The 20,204-nt window shown below is 38.3% G+C and overlaps 1 protein-coding gene across 2 annotated transcripts in view; it reads right to left on the bottom strand.

Annotated features, from left to right (window-relative positions):
* Positions 1–20,204, bottom strand: part of MOCOS (molybdenum cofactor sulfurase) — a 213,849-nt gene that overhangs the window by 3,709 nt on the left and 189,936 nt on the right. For both annotated transcript variants that reach the window (XM_030504653.1, XM_030504661.1), the window contains 5 exons: positions 17,991–18,072; positions 13,708–13,832; positions 12,992–13,097; positions 8,852–8,978; positions 6,441–6,545 (listed from right to left, as the gene is read on the bottom strand). In XM_030504653.1, coding sequence (XP_030360513.1) covers positions 6,441–6,545; positions 8,852–8,978; positions 12,992–13,097; positions 13,708–13,832; positions 17,991–18,072 — 545 coding nt within the window. The remainder of the gene's footprint in view (positions 1–6,440; positions 6,546–8,851; positions 8,979–12,991; positions 13,098–13,707; positions 13,833–17,990; positions 18,073–20,204) is intronic.

Raw genomic sequence — 20,204 nt, 5'->3', positions numbered from 1 at the left:
CTCATGATAATATTTTCCAAATGATTAGGTAATAGTAAATTAAAGAAATATGTAAAGTAAGAAATAAAGGAATGCTGAAGACCATGTTGAATTGGTAATTGATATGTAGACTTCAGAAGGTTTTTGTTCTTCAAACTGAGGACCTTGGAAACCCAATACTAATTTTCTTGTCATTTTTACAGGTTTCAATAACAAGTATTTTGTTTTGGTAGGCTACAGCCAAAATGTACCAGCCACTCTAAAGTGTAAAGTAAATAAATAAACAAATGAAATTCATTAAAACCAAAACTCTATTCTCCTTCTTTATTAAAAAGAAAAACAGCAACCAGAGATTTTTGAGCTACTTCTGCTACTACTTCATCTCACCAGCATTTCACACATATGTGGTATGAGTTGCTCCTGATCAGGCCTGTCCTATTAATGACATACCTGTCACCATAATGGTGCCAACAGTGGTGAACACAGGGTAGATCTGTATGGTCAGTGTTGTAGTGTTTAATGCTGAGTATTTAACGACTGCAGCACAGTAAGATCCCAGTCCTTTAGCACAGTGACTGTGTTGGATCAACTATGATGCTCCATCCCTGGAAGTGTTCAAGGCCAGGCTGGATGGGGCTTTGAGCAGCTTGGTCTAGTGGAAGGTGTCCCTGCCTACAGCAGGGGGGTTGGAACTAGATGATCTTTCAGGTCCCTTCCAACCCAAACCATTCCATGATTCCATGATGCTAAAATGGTAAGCTAGTAACTGTTTCATTTAAAATATTAAAGTACACAGTATTATATTTCCATTCTTGCTTTTCTCTTGTTTGTTGCCAAGCTGTGTTTTCTCTATTGGTACAAATGATGTGTTTTCCAGCCTTGTGATTAGTAACTTGGATTTAATTCATATACCCTAGTGCAAAAAGGACAGTTGCCATAATTTTGTTGTTTTAAAAAATCAGGCAAGCATAAAACAAATATTGTAAAATGAATATTAGTCCATGCTACACCACATTTTACACAGGAAGAAATTTTATAACTCATCCATGTAAATGAACTTATTTGACATGAGAAGTTTTTATTTATATTTACTGCATTGACATCTCAATTTATCTTAAAATGAGACTAAAATACATCTGGGCAGTTTGTTCACTGTAGAGAATTTGATTTACCAATTTTTCTATTGTTGTGAATCATTTAGCAAATTTTTTTTCTTAGATCAATTTAAACCGTTTAGAATTATTTAAGAAAAGGCATGTGTGAATACATCTTATCTTCAGGAGTTCTCATATACTATTTAATACTGGTCCTTAGTATTTCTCTACTCTGATTTGGCATCTAAAGTCTCATAGTATTTTTTTCGGTGCCGAGACTGGGTGATGCCTAAGGAGTTTTCAAGGTTATGGTATACTGATGGCATACATGCTTTAGAACTAACACCTGCTTGGAATTGCTGACCTCTTTCTTTTCTGAATGTTCTTGAGAAAATTCAGCTTGTGATTACCAGAAGTGGACTTAATATCTTTTAAGTGAATTTCCTTGTTTTTTCAATAATTACAAATATTGACTCAGCAAATACTGATAATAGCAACAGCCCTGCAGCAACCACAAAAGATGTGCATCCTGCCATTTCAGCTCTGTTTCAAGAGAAAGATAGAAATTTGCCCTTCTCACATTTCACTGATGAAAAATGAGGCTTTCAGATGCAGAGATTATAGCCTGCAGAGTTATTACAATAAACCATATAATCTCTCTCTGCTGTTGCTACCTTTTCCTGACTTCAAGGGCATTTTATTCTGCATATAACCTCCCCAGGATACACCAAGCACTGGGCAGGGATTGCTGGGCTGAGTGGCTTTATCTGCTAGGTCTGATGGCAGTAGGGGCTCTTCCCATCACTCTTAAACTTCGTAGGAACAAAAAATGTAAAGCTCATTATTAGGAAAAAGCACAACACTTCACTGCTGGAAGAAATAGATAAAATGTACTTATTCTTGCCAACAGTGAATCATATGATAGTCATCACACTCACTTAAAAGAGGATCTATAAAATGCTGTCATTCATGCATGTTGTTTCAGGTACTTATACTGGATCAACAGTAATATGCACTGCTTAGATATTCACTGGCAGAAATATCCTGGGTGCAGTATCTCCTTCTGTAAGATAGAAACCTGAGGTGCTACATCTGCAAAAGGCTGAGATGAAGTGCTACAGCTCCTAAACAATGAGTTAATTCAGACTAGCACTTGGTAGGAAAAATGCCCTGTTAGAATGTGTAACAAGCCCATAACTGATACTGCATGCTAAAATTTAGCTTTGGATGGATGAGTTCTGGATTTTGCCCCTGGATGTAGCTCTCGGCTGCCTTCTCCCAACAGATGAATTTACCTGTTCATGTCTGCTCATTTAAGACGAGGAAATGTCCTCAAGCTGTGCAAGAGGAGGTTTAGATTGGATATTATTAAATTTCTTAACCAAAAGGGTGATCAGTTGTTGGAACAGGCTGCTCAGGGAACTAGTGGAATCACTGTCCCTGGAAGTGTTCACAAACTGTGCAGATGAGGCCCTCAGGGACATGGTTTAGTGGTGGTCTTGGCAGTCCTGGGGTAACAGCAAGACTTGATGATCTTAAAGGTCTTTTCCAACCTAGTTGATTCTATGATTCTATGATTTTATTCATACAATAACATAACCTCCCTCCCATAAAAAGGTTTGGGAGATGCAATTATTCAAGTTTGGGGTTTTTTTTTTTTTTGTTTGGGTTTGGTTTGTTTTGTTTTTAACATAAGGATGTTTTCTTAGCTCTGTATTCACCAAAACTTATTAGTAAAAGTAGGATAGTGGAAGTACTCATTTTCAGCATGCTGGTTTTTTGTATTGGAAAAAAAGGAAAGCTTTAACTCGGTGTCAAAAGTTCCCATTTTGTTCTGTTGAAAATATCTGGGCAGCAGAATGTTTTTCTAAGAACTGATTTTCCTTTGCTCTCCCTTAAATAAATGTATTTTCCAGTTCAGGCACCAATCAGAAAAGAGAACCGTAGTATTTCAGAGGTCTATTAATTATATCAATCACTGTTTGCAAATGTTCCAGATCTTTGGATGAAAAGCATTGCATAGTATAAAGCCCCGCATTACGATGAAAATTATGATAATGATGCATCAGATAAGAAAAGTAATTTGCTATCCTTGCTAACATTTCAGTAAGCAGTCCAAGGGCACGACATCTCATTCTGCAGGGAAAGAAGCTCTCCCAAGGCACAATGAGATACATCAAAGAGAATCAACAGCCCACAGGAAAAAAACACAAGCCCTTTAGTGTATGAGGGCATGTGCAAACATAATGGATTTCTCTTGATGTACCGCTATCCATACATTTATGCTGGGGCAGACTGCTAATGCAGTTCCCTTTGCTACCTTGACAGCAAGTCCCAGCTTATAGCAGTGCTGCAAATCTACCCACAGGGCTTCCGCTATTGTTACTGTTAAACTGCATCTGCAAAACACAGAATATGGGCAAGAATTCAATGTTCTCTCCTTTCTGTCTATGTGTGTCTGGCATCAGGTGGTGAAGCATGTGAAACAGCATATGGCTATTTTTAGGCTATTTCCTTAATGTAGTTACGTAGTGTTTCGCAGTGTCCTGCAATAATAGAGAGAGCTCTGCCACAGAAGGAGAGCCCCTTTTTCCTTTTCAGTCAAAAATTACAGAAGGAATCCTTAACGAGTGTTTCTTCAGAACTGGTGGCAGCAAAGCTCAAGTTCGTTTTGTAGAGGTGTTTGTGTTTTATTTCAAACAATGTGATGAAAGGTTTCATAAAAAGCAGCTGGCTAGGCTTCAGCACTCTGCTTTTCATTTAATAGGAAACATGCAAATATCTTGTGTGGCTAATTACAGTAGCTGGTTCTGAATTTCAGCTGCAATCCATCTACGCAAAGCCTCAATTTTTTCAACTTGGAGGTTCTCAGAGTCTCAGAGGGATGGAGAAAAATATGATTTCAGAAATAAATATTGAACCACCTCTTCCAAGCCTTACTTTATTTAGAACATTATTGAAGTTCATTGGCAGTGCTGTTATTTGGGCTACCAGTTTGATAAAGTTTGATATCTTTTTCCAGGTTGGTGTTCTTGGAAAAACAAAACAAAATGGTAAATATTGACATCTAGCTCTCTTGTTCAGCTTTCAGGATTTGAAATCCATTTGTACGTGCAGTATCTTTAATGTTTTGGAAATCAAGCAACTACAACAGCCTTTCAAAAATATCAGTACCCCTTGCTCTGTGAAATTAAGCTTAAATCTTATTTTGCTGCATTCGTTTTTTGTAGTTCGAATTGCATTATTGACAGCTGGGAACAAACAGTGCTAAATTCCTTCACTGAGTCTGTATCTGATAAAAAAAGAAAATGAAGTCTATTAGATGACTCCTTAACAGAAAAGCACAAGCTAGAGACATGAGTCACCAGAGGATTAACTCTGCAATTTAACACAGTCACATGGACTCAATGTTCTTTCTCTCCACTGTGAACTGTAAAAAGTCTGGAACAAAGCCCCCTGCTAGGTCTACTTAGCACACTGAAGATGCCATAGTCCTCAGGTGCTTCTCACTGATAAGCAGCTGGGGACCATCACCCCACAGATGATTTGCAGGAGGGATGGGCTCTGAGGTCTTCTCAGACCAGTTCAAGCGAAACTACCAGTTCAAACTATCTCTTTCAGCTGTTAAGCTAACCCAGAGGACTTGGCCTTATGCAGAGCAGGGCATGCTCACAAGATCCCATCTGTCAGCAATGCTGAAAGCTGGGAAAAGTAGAAAGAGCTGAAGGCCTGGTTCTTTGCAGCATGACTATGGTTGTGTAGCTGAAGGAAGCAGAGCACTCCCCCACTGTGAATAGCAGCACTGTGCTCTGCTGAGCAGTGCCTCACCTTGCCATGTGTCTTTTATCTGGTGCCAGGCTGTTCTCGAGAGGCTGGATTGCTCTCATTGCCTTAGCTCTGTTTGAACGAGTAATTGGTTCTAGGAGTGTTTGTATCCAGAAAATCTTTCCATTGCTGAGTTAATCAGAATGAAAGAGGAGCTCATCTTTGCTGTGGGAAACACGCAGATGTTTTGCCTCTCCTGAGAATCTATGTCCTGGGTAAGGTTTTATTGCCATTTGGGAAGGTCCCTGAATACAGAGTGCTTTCCTTCTACAGACAATTCAAATCATAATCCAGTAAAACCTATGGAGCTAGAGAAAGTCCTCTGCATACCACACCCCTGCATACGTGGCAGCCAGGCAACATCCCTGCCCGGATGCCATAATGCTGTTTCCAGAGTCAGCTGTGGCTCACCATTGCCTGGAGAGGATTCTTGTCCTCAGGCTACCCACCATGACCAGGAGCTCATCTCACAAAGGCAGGATTTGGATGCCAGAGCGTGCCATGCAACCCAAAGTCATCTCAGGTCATCGGAAAGCTGTGCCTAGACAGCTGGCCCCTGCCTGCTTGCCTCTCCCCCATCTCACTCTGCACCAGGTGGCTGGCTCCAAGACGGAGCCGGCAGAGCTTTTCACCAAGGATAACATCCATTGAAAATGTAGCCCTTTGTTTGCTTAATGAGTCACTGAGACGAATCGATGTATTTTTTTTTTTTCCAAACAAAGAATGCCTTATTTGTAACTTGTTTGTGCATTGTTTGGGTGAATGATTTTCAACCTATTTGTCATTGCTCTGGCCCCTGTGCTGTGCCCAATCTCTAGTGTTTGGCTGGTACTGGCAAGGCTTCTGAGCCCTGACTGGCTAAAGAACTTTTACAACAGAAGCTTAATGAACAGGAAGCAATGAATTTGAAGTAAGGATTTTTCAGATAAATAAATACTCATGAGGAGATTTGTGAAGTTTTTGGGATGCCGAAGTGTCTAGCCATCATCTGAGCACTCTCAATTCCAAGAAACAATGCAGCTTTAGGAAGCATAAGGACTCCAATGAACACCTGCATTTCACACTTATTCTCCAGTCGATCAAATACTCTCAGCTTTGACTATATTTACATCTGCTCTGTTTTTCCTGCTAAGTAGTTTCTCACAGTAAGAATAGAGTTTAGTCTTATGAGCTAACTGTGTCATATCAATTACTCTGATTTTTCTGAAGATTTGTTTGCTTGAATGACATCAGTGCATCAGCTCTTGTTTTTCAAGACCAAAATAAACACATCATTGTAAAGCAGCACATACTGAATAAAAGCAAGCACAGAAAAAAAAAAAATGCATATTAATAGTCAATTTCTGAATAAAAACATGTTGAGCATTTAATGGAAATAAACAATGTCATATCTGGGTTGTAAGTGCATCTTCTTTTTACTGGAAAGACAAATGGATTAGCATAACAACTTAGTCATGAATATTCTCTGAGCAGATATTTCACTATGCATGCAATAAAGTCACCACATCTTTCTATGCAGCTATTTTAGAGTATTGTACTGACCTTTCTACCTCTGGCCACAGACAGAGACTGCATAAATTCTTTGTTTCGTTCCCCAGACTGTTGATTGATGCAGATTATTTGACATCTGCTACACGGACCCACAACCTGATTAAAGAAGGTTGACAGCTGTATATCAAAGCAGTACAACACAGAACAGTACAAGCTTCTGACCATCATAACACCTTAAACACTTATCTCTCACGTACCTTTCCTGTGTTCTTTTATGCTTTCATTATGTAAGAGGTCAGGCCTGTTCACCTAATGTAGTGGGTACATTTTCAAAGGGTTTACTTCTGAAGGTCTCACTGAATTTTTAATTCACTTTTTTCTTTTATTTTCTATTCTTTTAAGGAAAACTTTCCCAGAGACAGAATCTGAGAAATACCAAACATTTTCATAATTGCATTTCCTGATGGCTTCACTTCATCTACGGGCTGGCAGGGCTATTTGCCCAAAGGATAACTGAATAAAAAATCAAGACATTGCCTCAGGATTTAACCCAAGGAGGATTTTCTTGGGTTTGCTTTACATTGTTTCAGTGCAGCTGAAATGCACAATGTCTTTCATATATGCATGGCACTTGTAGCTCATCAAAATGCAAAATGTGAATTTTCACAAATTTACATCATCAGAAGGAATAATGAGATCCCTAGTCTAACACCATATGTAATACAGAGCATAGATCTTAAAGTTAATTCTGGTTTGAAATAGGGTGTGTTTCTAGGGAAAAAAACCCTGAACAGATTTCTTCTTAAAGCAGTCAAATGAAGAAGGAAGACATATTGCAGTTTCGCTTAATATTGCATCCCTAACTTTAGCAAAGCTGTACATTGTAGAAACTAACTGTTCTTAGAGTATCCCAAGATACACACTCTACTTTTGTACAATGTGTTATAAATTTCAAATAGGGCAAATAATTAAACCTTACACTGCCAACATTTTTATATGCTGATCTGAAGTGCTATTTCAGGTTTTTTTTAGATACATCTAGAAATGCTTCTACAGCTCTTCAGTGTAATCATCAAAACCATACATTTGGCAGCTTTTTCAGAACATTATTTTCCACAGCTTTAGTATTTTATTAAAAGAACAAGAACACAAGACAGAGAAGGAAATATTTTTCCCTGCTTTGCTTTGTTCAACAGCTTCTTCAACCATTAACATAATTTCTACTGTTACTACATCAGTATCTGAATAAGGACCTGGCAGAAACTAGAAAAGACAATGCAACTTGCATAAGCCTTTCTATTTTTGGCTTGTATTCCTGAAGTATTTCAATGCCAGAAAGAGGAATGTCTTTTTATTTTGTAGTTTTACAGTATATAACACAACAGGATCCTGAGCTGAGTTCCCTAGTGTAACTCCAGCTTCCAACAGGCTATACACTAAGGATTTTGTCCTTCGTGTTCCTCATCTCTTACCTAAAGGAATTTTTCCTCAATTTTCTTTAAGTCTTATTACAGCTTACTGATCAAAGTACCCATAAAAAGAGCAGATAAGTAATATTTTCCACCCTTACAGAAAAAATTACTTGTCCATTTCTTACAGTATGCTGACCAGAAAGAAATAGAAGTGGTGTCCATCAGAGCTTCTAGATTTGACCTTAGCACTTTTGTTATTCACACCTTCATTATCACCCCTAAGAAAATAATGAATAAGCCACTTTCATGTCCTAGGCAATGCATCTTCAAATACATATTTCGTATCTAAGTGCCAGACAAATCTGATAGAACATGTAATATATATGTGCATCATTTGCTTAGGTTTCATGTGTAGCTTCTTCATGCATCCTTTGTTGAATATTTTCTAAAAAAAATGTATTTGCCAACAAAGTTTGACTTCTCAGCATTTTCCTCACAGTACAAAGCCCATTATGTTGTTAGATATGATACGAAGCACAACATATGAAAAAACCCTGCCAGGCTAGACTTGGAAACATGTCTTGAATGGAGATTACGACAAAATGTAGACAACAGAGGGCAATAGATTGTTCACTTGTATTCACGTCTGGTCTTTTGGCAATCCACTGCTTGATGCGCAGCAATCCGAGGTTACATCTGGACTATTATGCTTAACAGCAACCAGTATTCTCTTGTGAAAATACTGGCTAAATGCTTACTGCAAACTCTGCCTCAGAACAGTGATTAGTATTCTGCTCGGTTGGATAGAGGTGGGAAATTTTATGAATTATGAAATTAAAAAAAAAAAAGGTGTGGAGAAATATGTCAAAACCTCTCAGTTATATTGAAGCATGTTTGCTACAGGTCACAGCATGTTTTTTTTTTTTACATACTCCATAAATTTCATCTGCACAAACTGTGCCACCCATGTTGAGGTCAAAACATTGCAAAAATTGCTCTGTCTCCAGTGGTCAAAATACTTTGTGATAGACAAGAGAGATGTGTTTGTACCTGTAATCGCAGAGCACCTATTGAAATCTCAGCCCACTCTTCTTCTTCGAAGGACTCGGGTGCACTGATGACAATGTTGGCACGGAAACGTCGGATTAATTCCTCTGTTTCCAATGGCTCTTCTAATCTGTCTCATAGAGGTGACGGAGAAAAAGAAAAAAATAAGGTTTATTAACTAGTTCTGCACCAGCTGGTTGTGCTGTAAGAATCTGGTGGCTAATATGATTCAGCAAATAATTCTCCAGAATAACCTGGACCAAGTTTTATTATAAAAGCTATAAAAATTACACAAGGTATTTAGCTATAACTTGCAATCTTTCAACTGTAAGATGTAATTCTCTAGGTGTCTTCCTCAGAGGTGTAACCTGGAACTGTAGGTATGAAAGCATGTAGACAGGCAATTCTGAACTATGTGTATTGTTAGTTATTTCCTTATTAGTTATCATATGTAACAAATATATGTACATCATATGTAACAATGGTAACAAATGATCTTTTGAATTAGCAATCATTTGACTTGTTAAATGCTTCTAGAAAGAAAGCAAATAGAAACTTGTTCCGCATATGCTGCAATGGTAAAAGGGACAAAACCAGCAGACACTGAAGGTGAAAAAGACCAGTAAAGGCATTTTATGAGAGAATGTATTTCTTCTTATTATTTGCCTTTGGGATGCAGCAGATTGCACCAAATGGTAGGTGTCTTGAAAAAAATTAATCTCTGTGTGGCAATATCTCCACCTCTTTACAAGCATTTGAACTGCCAGAGTGTAGATTTGTGCCAGTGTGGAGAACATATATGAGACAGAGCAGCAGACTGCATTCAAATATGTGAAATATTGGCTGCACCTTTGAATTGTCATTCTTCACTCTTCTTCTAAGGAGAACCGGACCAGTACCATAAAAAAAGACAGCCTTGAAATGTGTGAGAATTCTTTCAGCACCATTGTTAGTGGGGAAGAACATTTCTTTATTCATTAGCTATTATGGGCATGAATAATTTCTGATACTCCATCAGCTGTGGTCTGACAATTTTGGGATATGACACCCTACAGCAGAGGCAGAAACCTGGGTAAGTAGTGAAGAGAGAAGTTTCTGTCGTGGGGGCAAAAAAACCCCAACCAAAACCCCAAACCCAAAAAACCCCAACTTTAAAAAAGGACATACAGTTTAAAATGTGTTTTAATTAAAATGACGAAAACCATGCAAAATCAAGGTACATGGAAAACTGTTCACATCAAGCAGTCTTGGCAGACGAGGCATGTAAGTGAAGAAAGGGGCTTGATGTTATTTAAAATAGTCTGAATGATTTTCTTTAGCAGACAAATGTGAAAATGATAAACTGCCTGTGCAGACTTTCAGTCAAACCATACAAGCCCCACTCCACCAAAGCTTTGCTGTTCACAAGGACTCCAGCAGCCTGGGGGTAGAAAGTGAGATGGGAAGCTGAAGGGTTACAGGTTTTCCCTTGAGATTCCACAAGCAAAACTATGGCTGAGACACAATTTGTAATGACTGAGAGAGATCAGAGCCAACAGAAGGTGTAGACTATGCTGACACTCAGACAAGGAGGAAAATCACACTCGTGAACAAGTTCAGTTAAGCTATTGTGTTTCCTCACTTTGCTGTGGGCTCTTGGAGTTCAGGTGCTGCGTAGCCTCTAGTTTTGAATGCATTTTGTGACATATAAGTGCCTGCCACCCCAGCCAGCACCGGTATTAAATCAGGACCTGCAGCATCTTAAGCCAACTGCAGAAAACTGCTTTGAGTTTCTACAATTTTCTACTATTTTATACAGTTTTCTACTATTTTATACCTTGGTGCTGGTCCTCAAAGACTGCAGTGCCCCTACTCCCAGTCCCTCTGCCTTCAACCTGCCCAGGCTCACCTCCAAAATACCTCACCTCTCTTGCACTCTCAGAACTGCTTCTAATTACTTTGCAGCGTGTATCTGAGTAAATTCCCATTATTTCTCCTTCCTTAAAATAAAACATGCATTGGGTGGATGGAGTGAGAAGCACCTTCATCCTACAAATCTCAACAAGTCTGTTGTGAAAATCACTGAGATTTGCCAAAGCCAGCCTAGGTACTTTGAGCTTTTCACAGTAGTGGGTCCTGCAATGCAGAATGCATTACATATATTTAACAGGCAAACTTGAAAATGAATATTTGCATCTTCAGGGGAGTATCTCTGACAAGAACATCTGAGCATAAGGCCAGGCCATTTGGATTTTCATGGAGGAGACCTGTAATGGCAACATCAGAGCAATGGATGTCTCTATGTACATGTAGCTCTCCAACAGTATGTTACATGGTCATTTTTAATTAAATTGCTGTTTCTGTTTCAGACCACCTCTCAAGACCCAAGTGCAAATTGGAAGATTAATTTTAACTTACAGAACAAGGAGAAATTGTTAAAACTCAACTGAAGATTGAAATTGCATCATAAATCTTAGCAGTTTTCCATTAAACAAAAATAAACCCACATGCCAAGAAGCTAAATAATACTTTCTAAAAAAAAAAAGAAGAGCATTTTAAAAAGATGCATATATGCACATTCTTGAAAGTACATTGCACAGTTCAGTGTTTGGAAAGTTGGTACAACATGATTTAGTATCAGTGCAGAATGAGGATACTGTGTATCTGTGATGAATTCATTTCCCTAGCATCCTGAGAAAGCACTGCATGGCAAAACAGGGAGGAGTTTTCCAACTTGGGCTGCAGAATGGGAAGCCAGATGCTTCTGAGGCAGCATGGCAGCTTCAGTCACATCTGGAGTTTCCTTTGAGGAAAAGGAGATTACAAGCCTAATTACACTAGAAGAGGCGCCAAATCAGTGGATCATCTGACATTGCATATTTTACCAAAGTTCCCTGTCCTCCTTCATCCTCACTTGCTGCTACCTTTGGTGCCTTACTCCTCTTCTTTGCCCTCAGATCCCATGTCTGGAAGGTTCCTCACTGTCTCACCATGGAAAAAGCCAAGTCTGAGTAAGCGATGCCTGCAAGTGGTGTTCTCCCAAGGAGATGTAAATCAGCCAGTCAAGCCTCAAAAGAAGGCATAAACTATCACTGAGAAGGGATAGTCAAACAGCTGAGAGAAGGACTGATTCAAACCTTTTCCACATATTTTTCCCTAAGAAGCACTGCCATGATATCCTAAAATTGCCCAACTGTCTTCTCCTAAAGAAAGAGAACCTTTAGGGAATGCAGCTCCAGCGTCTGTAGTGATGCTTTATTCAGCCAATGGTTTTAAACCCTGAAGCTTTTATATATCCTCCTCCAGATACATATATGTGAAAAAAAAAAATATATTCCTCCTATCCTCAAACCAGGAATTTCAGTGCAGGGGGCATGTCTGATGGGTGACTAAAAGGAGAGAAGATGACTCCAAGCAGAGGCAGGGAAATTGGGAAAACAGAAAAGAGGACTCAGAGATAAATGCCAGCGCTGCTGTACAGCTATGATGGAGGCCTTGAGGGCAAATTTTCTGTGCAATTTGAGCTTGTCCTAGTTATATTCAAGAAACAACTTCATATTGTCAGTATATGAAAATTTGGTGGGTAATGGGTTCCTTATCTTTGAACTGTGGGCTGTGTCAGTGTTTAATTTGCTGCTTCTACCTCCCACTTTTGTACAAGTAAACCCAATTTCAATTAAGAAATGAAATGAATCCTGCAGGTAGTTTTGAAATATTTCTGTTGTAAATGTTGTGAATGTAAATCTTAATCCTTCCCATTGGAAAGAACAGCTCAGCAAGAAGCAAGATTTTGTGTTTTCACCTGCCAGATTATTTATGTTGAAAAAATGTAATTATCCTTGTTCTTCCCACACAGAGGTTGGCTGGTTCCTAATAATCTCCTGCCACCTAATAATTTGACAAGAATTTTGTTTAAGTTTTCCTAAAGATAACTAGCAGACAGATTTAATCCAAAGCATTTAATCCAAATTATTAAATGTCATGCAGAATAATTTAGTACATATATGCTCACAGCACCTATGAGCAGTTTAATACCTATATATTTGCTAAACATTTAAAATTACTATCTCTAAATTTCCAGATAAAACAGTTATATTGGAATCTTACGGCAAAATTCTGGAATCCAAGACCACTGAGAGACATTTGGAGACAGAAGGATCTTACCTGGTACAAATATGTTCTTTCAGCTGCAGAATGCTCGCTACATTTACCAGGAGGTATTGTGCTTTATTCACAAGAGAGAGTGAGATGTTCGTAGCAGATGCCAGACCTAAAAAAATCAATCCAACATTCCAAAATGATTGTTAAAAATCAGGAAGATTATACTAGCAATTTCAGCTTATCTTTCCTTTGACCTCTTACTCATTCTCATTAAAAGAATTATTCATTTGGCTCCAGACACTAAGGAAAGATTCCAAGAATCTCCTCAAACCTGTAAATTATAATGATGCAATGCATTTAGAAATTAAGATAGAGCTGAGATTTTACTAAATTTATAAAACAATTTGCAAGAGCAATATCTATGGATTTTTGATGCTCTTTCAATTTGATCATTTTTATAATGACATTTAGTCTAAGAATAAATTCTTGGTTTATAGATTTTTCATTCTCATTTTTCAAAATGATCATCGAGTTTCCAGACAAAAATCATGGTCGTGAAGATATAAAAAAAAAAAATCCCCAGACTGATGTCGCTGTACACTTTCACCGAATGTAAGAAGTAGAAGGGAATAAACACAGTTTGGGTATAAATGTGCCCTGTGAAACCTACTACGTCAATATTGGATGATTCTTATCAGCGTAGTTATATACACAGTATGAAGTCTGTGAGTCTGATGTTTACTGAGGAATTACAAATATTGTTAAGAATGACAACATACCTTTTGTATTTTTCTGATGTGACATGTTTTTCATGTCTGAACTTTGTCTTATCAAGCGACATGGACGAGCAAGAAACATAGAGAACCAGCCAGCAATTCTTTCTCCACAGTCATATGTTTTTACCCTATTATAAGATAAGAGCAACTTAAAATTTGATTGCCCAAACATTAATTTGCAAAACTGAAGACAAATTACAAAGATACATATTCTGTTTCTTTCAACACAAAACAGAGAATCTGTATTGTCTGATAAGTGTCTGATGCAAAGTTCTTCCATCATTTTATCTCCCAATTTCCTCAACTTTACTCTGTTACTCTTGAAGTTAACATTCATGAGATCTAATGTAGTTTTATATAGAAAATTACTGTGGAATAAAAGATTAAATAATCATAACGCTCAAGACACTGACTCTGAAGTACAGTACAGTATTATGAAAAAGTTACTCTCTGGTCTGTGCTTTTTACTATAACAAAGAGGATTAATCTGAGCTGAATTTAATATTGCCCCACTGTGCCACGATGTATGTAATTTTTAAGGATCCCATCAGGTACAATGATGTTAATTTCCTAATTTAATTCATGTTGGTACAGACATTCCACATTAAAACATGGGTCCACTAGCAGAGCCCAAGTATCTCTCTATCTAAAGATGATTTCCATTACTAATAAATTGCCTAATGAGTTATGCACTGCTAGCAATAGATTTGCCTTCTTTACTTGGATGTAATCGCTCTTAGAAAGATTTTGAGATCGCCTCTTTCAGTTTAGGAAGGGCACAGATCAGACCACTGGGAAGTGATCCTATTTGCCGTTAGATTCCTCAGCCCTGAGTAATCTTAACGTCAATCTTTTAAAAACAAGGCCTCTAGTTTAAGTTAGGGTTCTGGGTTCCCCTCACAGATAACGGAAAGAGGTAAGTAGTTCCTATGTTAGATGTCAGGATGACTCTGGTAGTATTTAACTCTCTTTATTGACTACAAAAGATTTAACTGACACTTAACTTTAAAATGGCATATACAGGTAAGAGGAATGCTGATCTAGGTAGGATTCTTGTAGCAAGGAAAGTGAAGTAGCAGTAGTCCTATGCTCACCTGGTTGTCCTACCCAGACAAAGAGGCTGATCTGCACAGAAAACATCTGCTCCCTGGAACAAGAAAATAGCTCCTCACAACAAAAGATGCTAAGCCTTACGATTGAGAGACGAAGTGGCTTGGCTTTACGAAATGCTTTGTAGGTTCAACGGAGTTACACAGGTTGAAAGCCAGGGCAAGTGAAACCAAAGAGATTTTATAATCCTGTAGGGATCAGGTGTCTCTTCAGCGCTTGTTCTGAATGTTGATTGTGGTGCAGCTCTGCGTCCCTCTCCCCACTCTGAGACTGGTCAGCTGCATCTAGCCAGTGATGTCCTATAACTGAAATGGAACTCTGGTACTATAAGATGTGGGCAGTGTGGCAAGAAAGAGGCCAAAAAGTCAGTCTGCGCATGAGATTTCATAGACTGAGCTGAGTGGTTCTTGTGCCCTAGCTGGACACTGTGTTAGGGAGAATGCTGCTAATGAGAAGGCATGAATCTTGCATAGTAACAGTGCAGGTGAAACAAATTCCCGGAATATTTTTTCCCACCCAAAAAGAGGGGCATTTAAATTCTCTTCTGAGCCAACTGCCTCTAGCAGCCTGCTGGGGCTTAATACCGTATAAATCAGGAACAAAATTTTGCCCTCTTTTTTATTTGCTAACTATTTTGAGTGAGGGTGGCTGAGCTAGAGACACACAGCATTCTTAGCATTTCATCAAATGTCACTCTGTACTTTTTGTATTCCAAGACTCCTGTGTTTTCAAATTGCTCTCCCTTACTGTCAGACTATTTTCTGAGCAAGCACCATCATCTCTTCAAGGTCTCATTCAAAGTCCTTCTGTCATAGCTCAATTCTACTCATTTTCTGCTTGTGTTTATTTTTCTGGTGTATTATTTTACATCTGTCAGCATTACATTTCATTTTGCACATGTCAGGCAATTTATAAAGGAGGGCCTAGTCTTGTCAGACTTTGCTTGCTGTTTGCCTTGAGTTCCCCACTCATCTTCCTGTTATGTCATTTACCTTCAGCACATTACACCTGGTCCCTCTAGCTAGGTAATTTACAGAACAAGAAACAAGGACAGACAAAGTCTGAATATTGATCCCAAGAGATATAATACACACATTTACACACAACAGGCTCAGTTCAACTTGTTTTTAAGTACACCTTTGTCTTCTTTTAGCACTGATATCCTCTTGATCTCTTTGATATTGTGGCCTGTCAAAGAGGCTGTGTCCCTGCCTAATTCAGCGGAGAACTAACCTTGAGTATTTAGTGTCTTCTACAGCATCAATAACCTTAACATCACTAGCTTCTACTTGCATCTGTCCATTGTTAAATATTATACAACAAGCCATGTCCCTCTGATGTGAGCAGCACATACTGATGGACAACCGCCACTGAGATGAAGGCTAACACTGATGAATTGCTTCACAAGGGAAACTTGAACTCATAAACCCTTCATGGCTTTTGGGAAATTAAACTTCTTCACTTAACTGCTTGCAGATTCTACATCATGTGCTTTTCTCAGCTGTCTCAGTGTGACATCAGAGTAACCACTTCAGCCAACAGAACTGGATGAAATCACAGCATCAGAGAGCAGAATTAATAAGTGGAACATGCCTTTAGTAGGGGTTTCTTTTGAATAAAAGCCTTTTAACAAAGATTTTTGCTCCACTGTTTACCTAAGGCAATTTGCAGAAAAGACCCCAAACCAGAAATCCCCTCCTGCCCTACTGCAAAGCACAGTTTTGATCCCCACTTTTTTTGGCCCCCGAGTCTTTTCTGCTGAAACACAGGAACCTAGCATCAAGTGTTGCTGGATCTCTGTGCAGTTTCAGAGCCTCATCAATGTTGTCCACTCATTCTGCCTTACATCCTGCCTTGTTTACTTGCTAATCACAGTCCATTCTATGCAATTTGTCTTACATTTCCCCTTTCTTTGTGATTCCATCTTTTTCTTCCTCTTCAGAACTCTAAGCAGTTTCCCATGAAAATTTCCTACATTCTACAGTAAAAATGACACAGTGACATGAAAGACAAGCTACAATAAATAGTATGGCAGTAAATTATATGAACGTAGAAAGATAACCTAGGCTATTTTAAAGCCTGTAATAGATGGGCTAACCATGGGGAGCCTAAGGATGAGTCAACATGAAGGGAAGTGGGACAGATGGTTAAAACAAATGACTCTTGGGTGAATTCCACTACCTGAGGAAAATACACTTCTGGAGAAAACATCCTCTTTATCATCTGAATAGCTAGTAGAAAAGAAGGGCAAGATCATTTCCTGCATGGCTTCATGGGGAAAATGGCCAGGTCTTCTGCTGGTTTGTTTATGCGTTACCCTCAGAGAAGCAAATGTAGAGTATTACAAAGAATTAGTATACCTTGGCTGAAAGAAAACATAAATCTGTAAATGGCTCTTTTAGTTGGACTTACCAAGGAGCTTGGTGAAAAGAAACATAGAGGATAATGCAAATGTACTTTAGGAAGGCACTTGATACACTGCCACTCAGAGACTGGGAAGTACTTAGACAATATGATGGATAAACACTTAAGTTCACTGATAGGATATTAATTTATTCATAATGTTATATTTGTCTGAAGTGGCACGTCTCTTGATTAGAGTTAATGTTATTTCACATGCTCACCTGCAATCTTCCCAAGATTGTTAAGGGGACACTGATCAACATGGGTGGTCAAAACAAAATTAAAAAGGATTGTAAATATGGAAAGTTGTTTATAACTTCAGCAGGTTCTAGCAATTTTTAATCCATGCAGCACAAAATGGGAAAAGTTGCCAGCATCATTAGTGTCAAATGAAAGAATTGAATTGAAGTTCTGTTGAGGCCGCCCGTTGGCATTTGGAAGTACCTGGGGACACCTTTCTCTCTTCTCATCTTTGGAACAAATAAAAGGAAGATCTCCCTTATTCAAGTGAGCGCCAAGTCATCACAATCTCTTATACCATCCTTCCCCCCCTTTTTCCTTTATAATTTTTACTGTTTCCTATCAACCAGATGTGCTGGGCATGCCAAATTGTCCACTAAAGCTGTCTTCTCTTGGTCCACTAAGTCATTCATTGCTTTCCACTCCTCACCCTTCCCTTTTTTAAGGATTTCGGCCCCTGCATGTCCATCCAATCGTGTCCTGAGTGTCATTACACTGATTTTCAGGTTTGATTCTTCTCTGCTCTCACTCACCTGTGTGAACAGACTTTACTCTCACAGATCACAGCCTCTTTCCCAGTATTTTCTTCTAGTGATACAGATACTGGGTCCATGCCTAGATGGGCAAAAAACAAGCCATATTTAATGAAAACATTTATGCAAAATCACAGGGTCATGCAAAAAGTTCTTATTTTTGCACCTGTTCACAATCACAGCAGCCTCCCAAATAGCATGACAAAAATCCTTTCTTTTTGCTAGAATTATATTCTCTGCCTGCAGGTGGCTCCAAATGATAATGCAAAGAACAAAGGCTGTAGATGAGGCTGTAGATGACCTTGGTACTCAAGCCACATTAAGGAATATAGAGTTTCAGCTTTGAGTAACTTCCTTCTCTGTGTATCTCAGGCAATGAAACTGGCACAGAATTACTGTCTCAGTCACGGTTTCTGTTGAAAGGGTGAGTTTATCACTGTTGTGGCCCCTCTAGCAAATCAGGAGATGAAATTAATCACTGTCGAATTGATTTTTTTTTTTTGGAGTGGTGGGATGGAGTGATCTGAAAGATGAAAGATGGAGGAGGGAAAGATAAAACATAAGCACAGGCTGTTCAAGGAAAGAAATATAATGTATCATATAAAACTACAGTAATTTAAAGATCATGTGTATGGAAACCACTAATGAGAGAACTATTCCCATCTATCCATCTCCTAGTTTAAAGCAGATAAGGAATCCCTGGTAATGATCTACGTTAACAACTTCTTCCATACTGTTCTTATCTTGAACAGAATCAGCCAAAGAGAGGGGAAGGCTACTGTGGTTTACTAGAAGCAAAAAGAAAAGCTGTAGTATTTTGCTTTCTGTTAGTTGAAAGCAATAATCTTAAGTGATGAACGAAGAGGCTTAGTGTGTGGCTGCAATGACTCCAACTCTTTTCCAATATGCTGCAACATACACCAAAGACTCTGATCTCCCATATTCCAGCTTCATAACAACACATTTTGATTTCACTCACTACTTCCCGTTTATATTGTAGGACAAATGAGAATCAAGCTCTACCAGTTCTGTGATATGGTGAAATCAAATTGTTTTATTCTCTTCTGGACAGTAATGAAATGTAGCTTAGATTCACTATATCTCAACTATCAGCTCTATTCCACGCACATTTTACAAAACAAAGTTGTCTACTCCTTTCTTAGTTAATGATGTTGGTATACTTCAGAAGTGAAGACAGAAGGGGAAAAGCTAGGCTCACTTAGGAAAATATAACATGAAATAAATGCATTAAACTCACTTGCAACAACCTGAAAAAGAAGCCAATGTTATTACCTTACGGAGTAGAACTAACACTCTAGTACTTTGAAACAATAAACATTAGCATCATTCCTTCTTGAAAAGAAGAGGTTGAAAGGTTTCATCCTGGATGCATCTTTAGCTGTTATATCTTTTAAAAATACTTTCTAAGCAAGGCATACTCACAAAAATTCTTAAAACAGAGACTTAGGGCATTAAAAAGCCCTGCGTTTATACATCAGCAACTGTATCACATTTTTATTGAACAGTACACATTTTACAGTGATGTTTAGGTCAGTTAAGCATTGTTAATTACAATTTTATTCTAACTTAAGGCAAAAAATAAAGCAGAATATTGCCAGTTACTAAAATGTAAAAGCTGTCATTCTCCATGGTCATTGGCTTGATAATAAAATTCACAGATGTGCTCACAGTATTAATATAAAAAAAATATTCTTGTCTTTATAGCTCCTATTTTCAGTCAATGAGAAAAAATAGAGGTCTGTTATTTCAATAGACTGAAATATAAACTATTCATGTATATTCTTTCATCAGTGTATGCACTTAATTCCCATTATTTTTATTGGCAGTAACACATGACTATTTGAAGGCACAATAAACTCCATAAAGTGTAATTAGTTGCTCAGTTTTGCTAACATCTTTCTACTCCAATATTTTAAAGGGCCTTCACAACACTCAAAATTTCTCCCTCTCTGCAGTGGCAAACTAGTGCCCAACTTGTCAGAATAATGCTGATTGTCAGCTAAAATTGAAAGAGAGAAATTAGTCTTCTACAGAAATGTACTCTCAGCCAAATAGTCTTTGGCTGACTTTTGTGTAGGTCAGGAACAAACTCAGTGTAATCTGTACCCCCATGTATTTCATGGAGCAGAACAACAAGATTTCCCTTGATTCCCACTCAAGTGACATGGCTTCTAGAAATAAAGGTGCTTGCTC

This window comes from Strigops habroptila, chromosome 1, assembly GCF_004027225.2.
Source record: "Strigops habroptila isolate Jane chromosome 1, bStrHab1.2.pri, whole genome shotgun sequence".
In the NCBI taxonomy this organism is placed as follows: domain Eukaryota; kingdom Metazoa; phylum Chordata; class Aves; order Psittaciformes; family Psittacidae; genus Strigops; species Strigops habroptila.
This window is presented reverse-complemented; position numbering and strand designations above follow the sequence as displayed.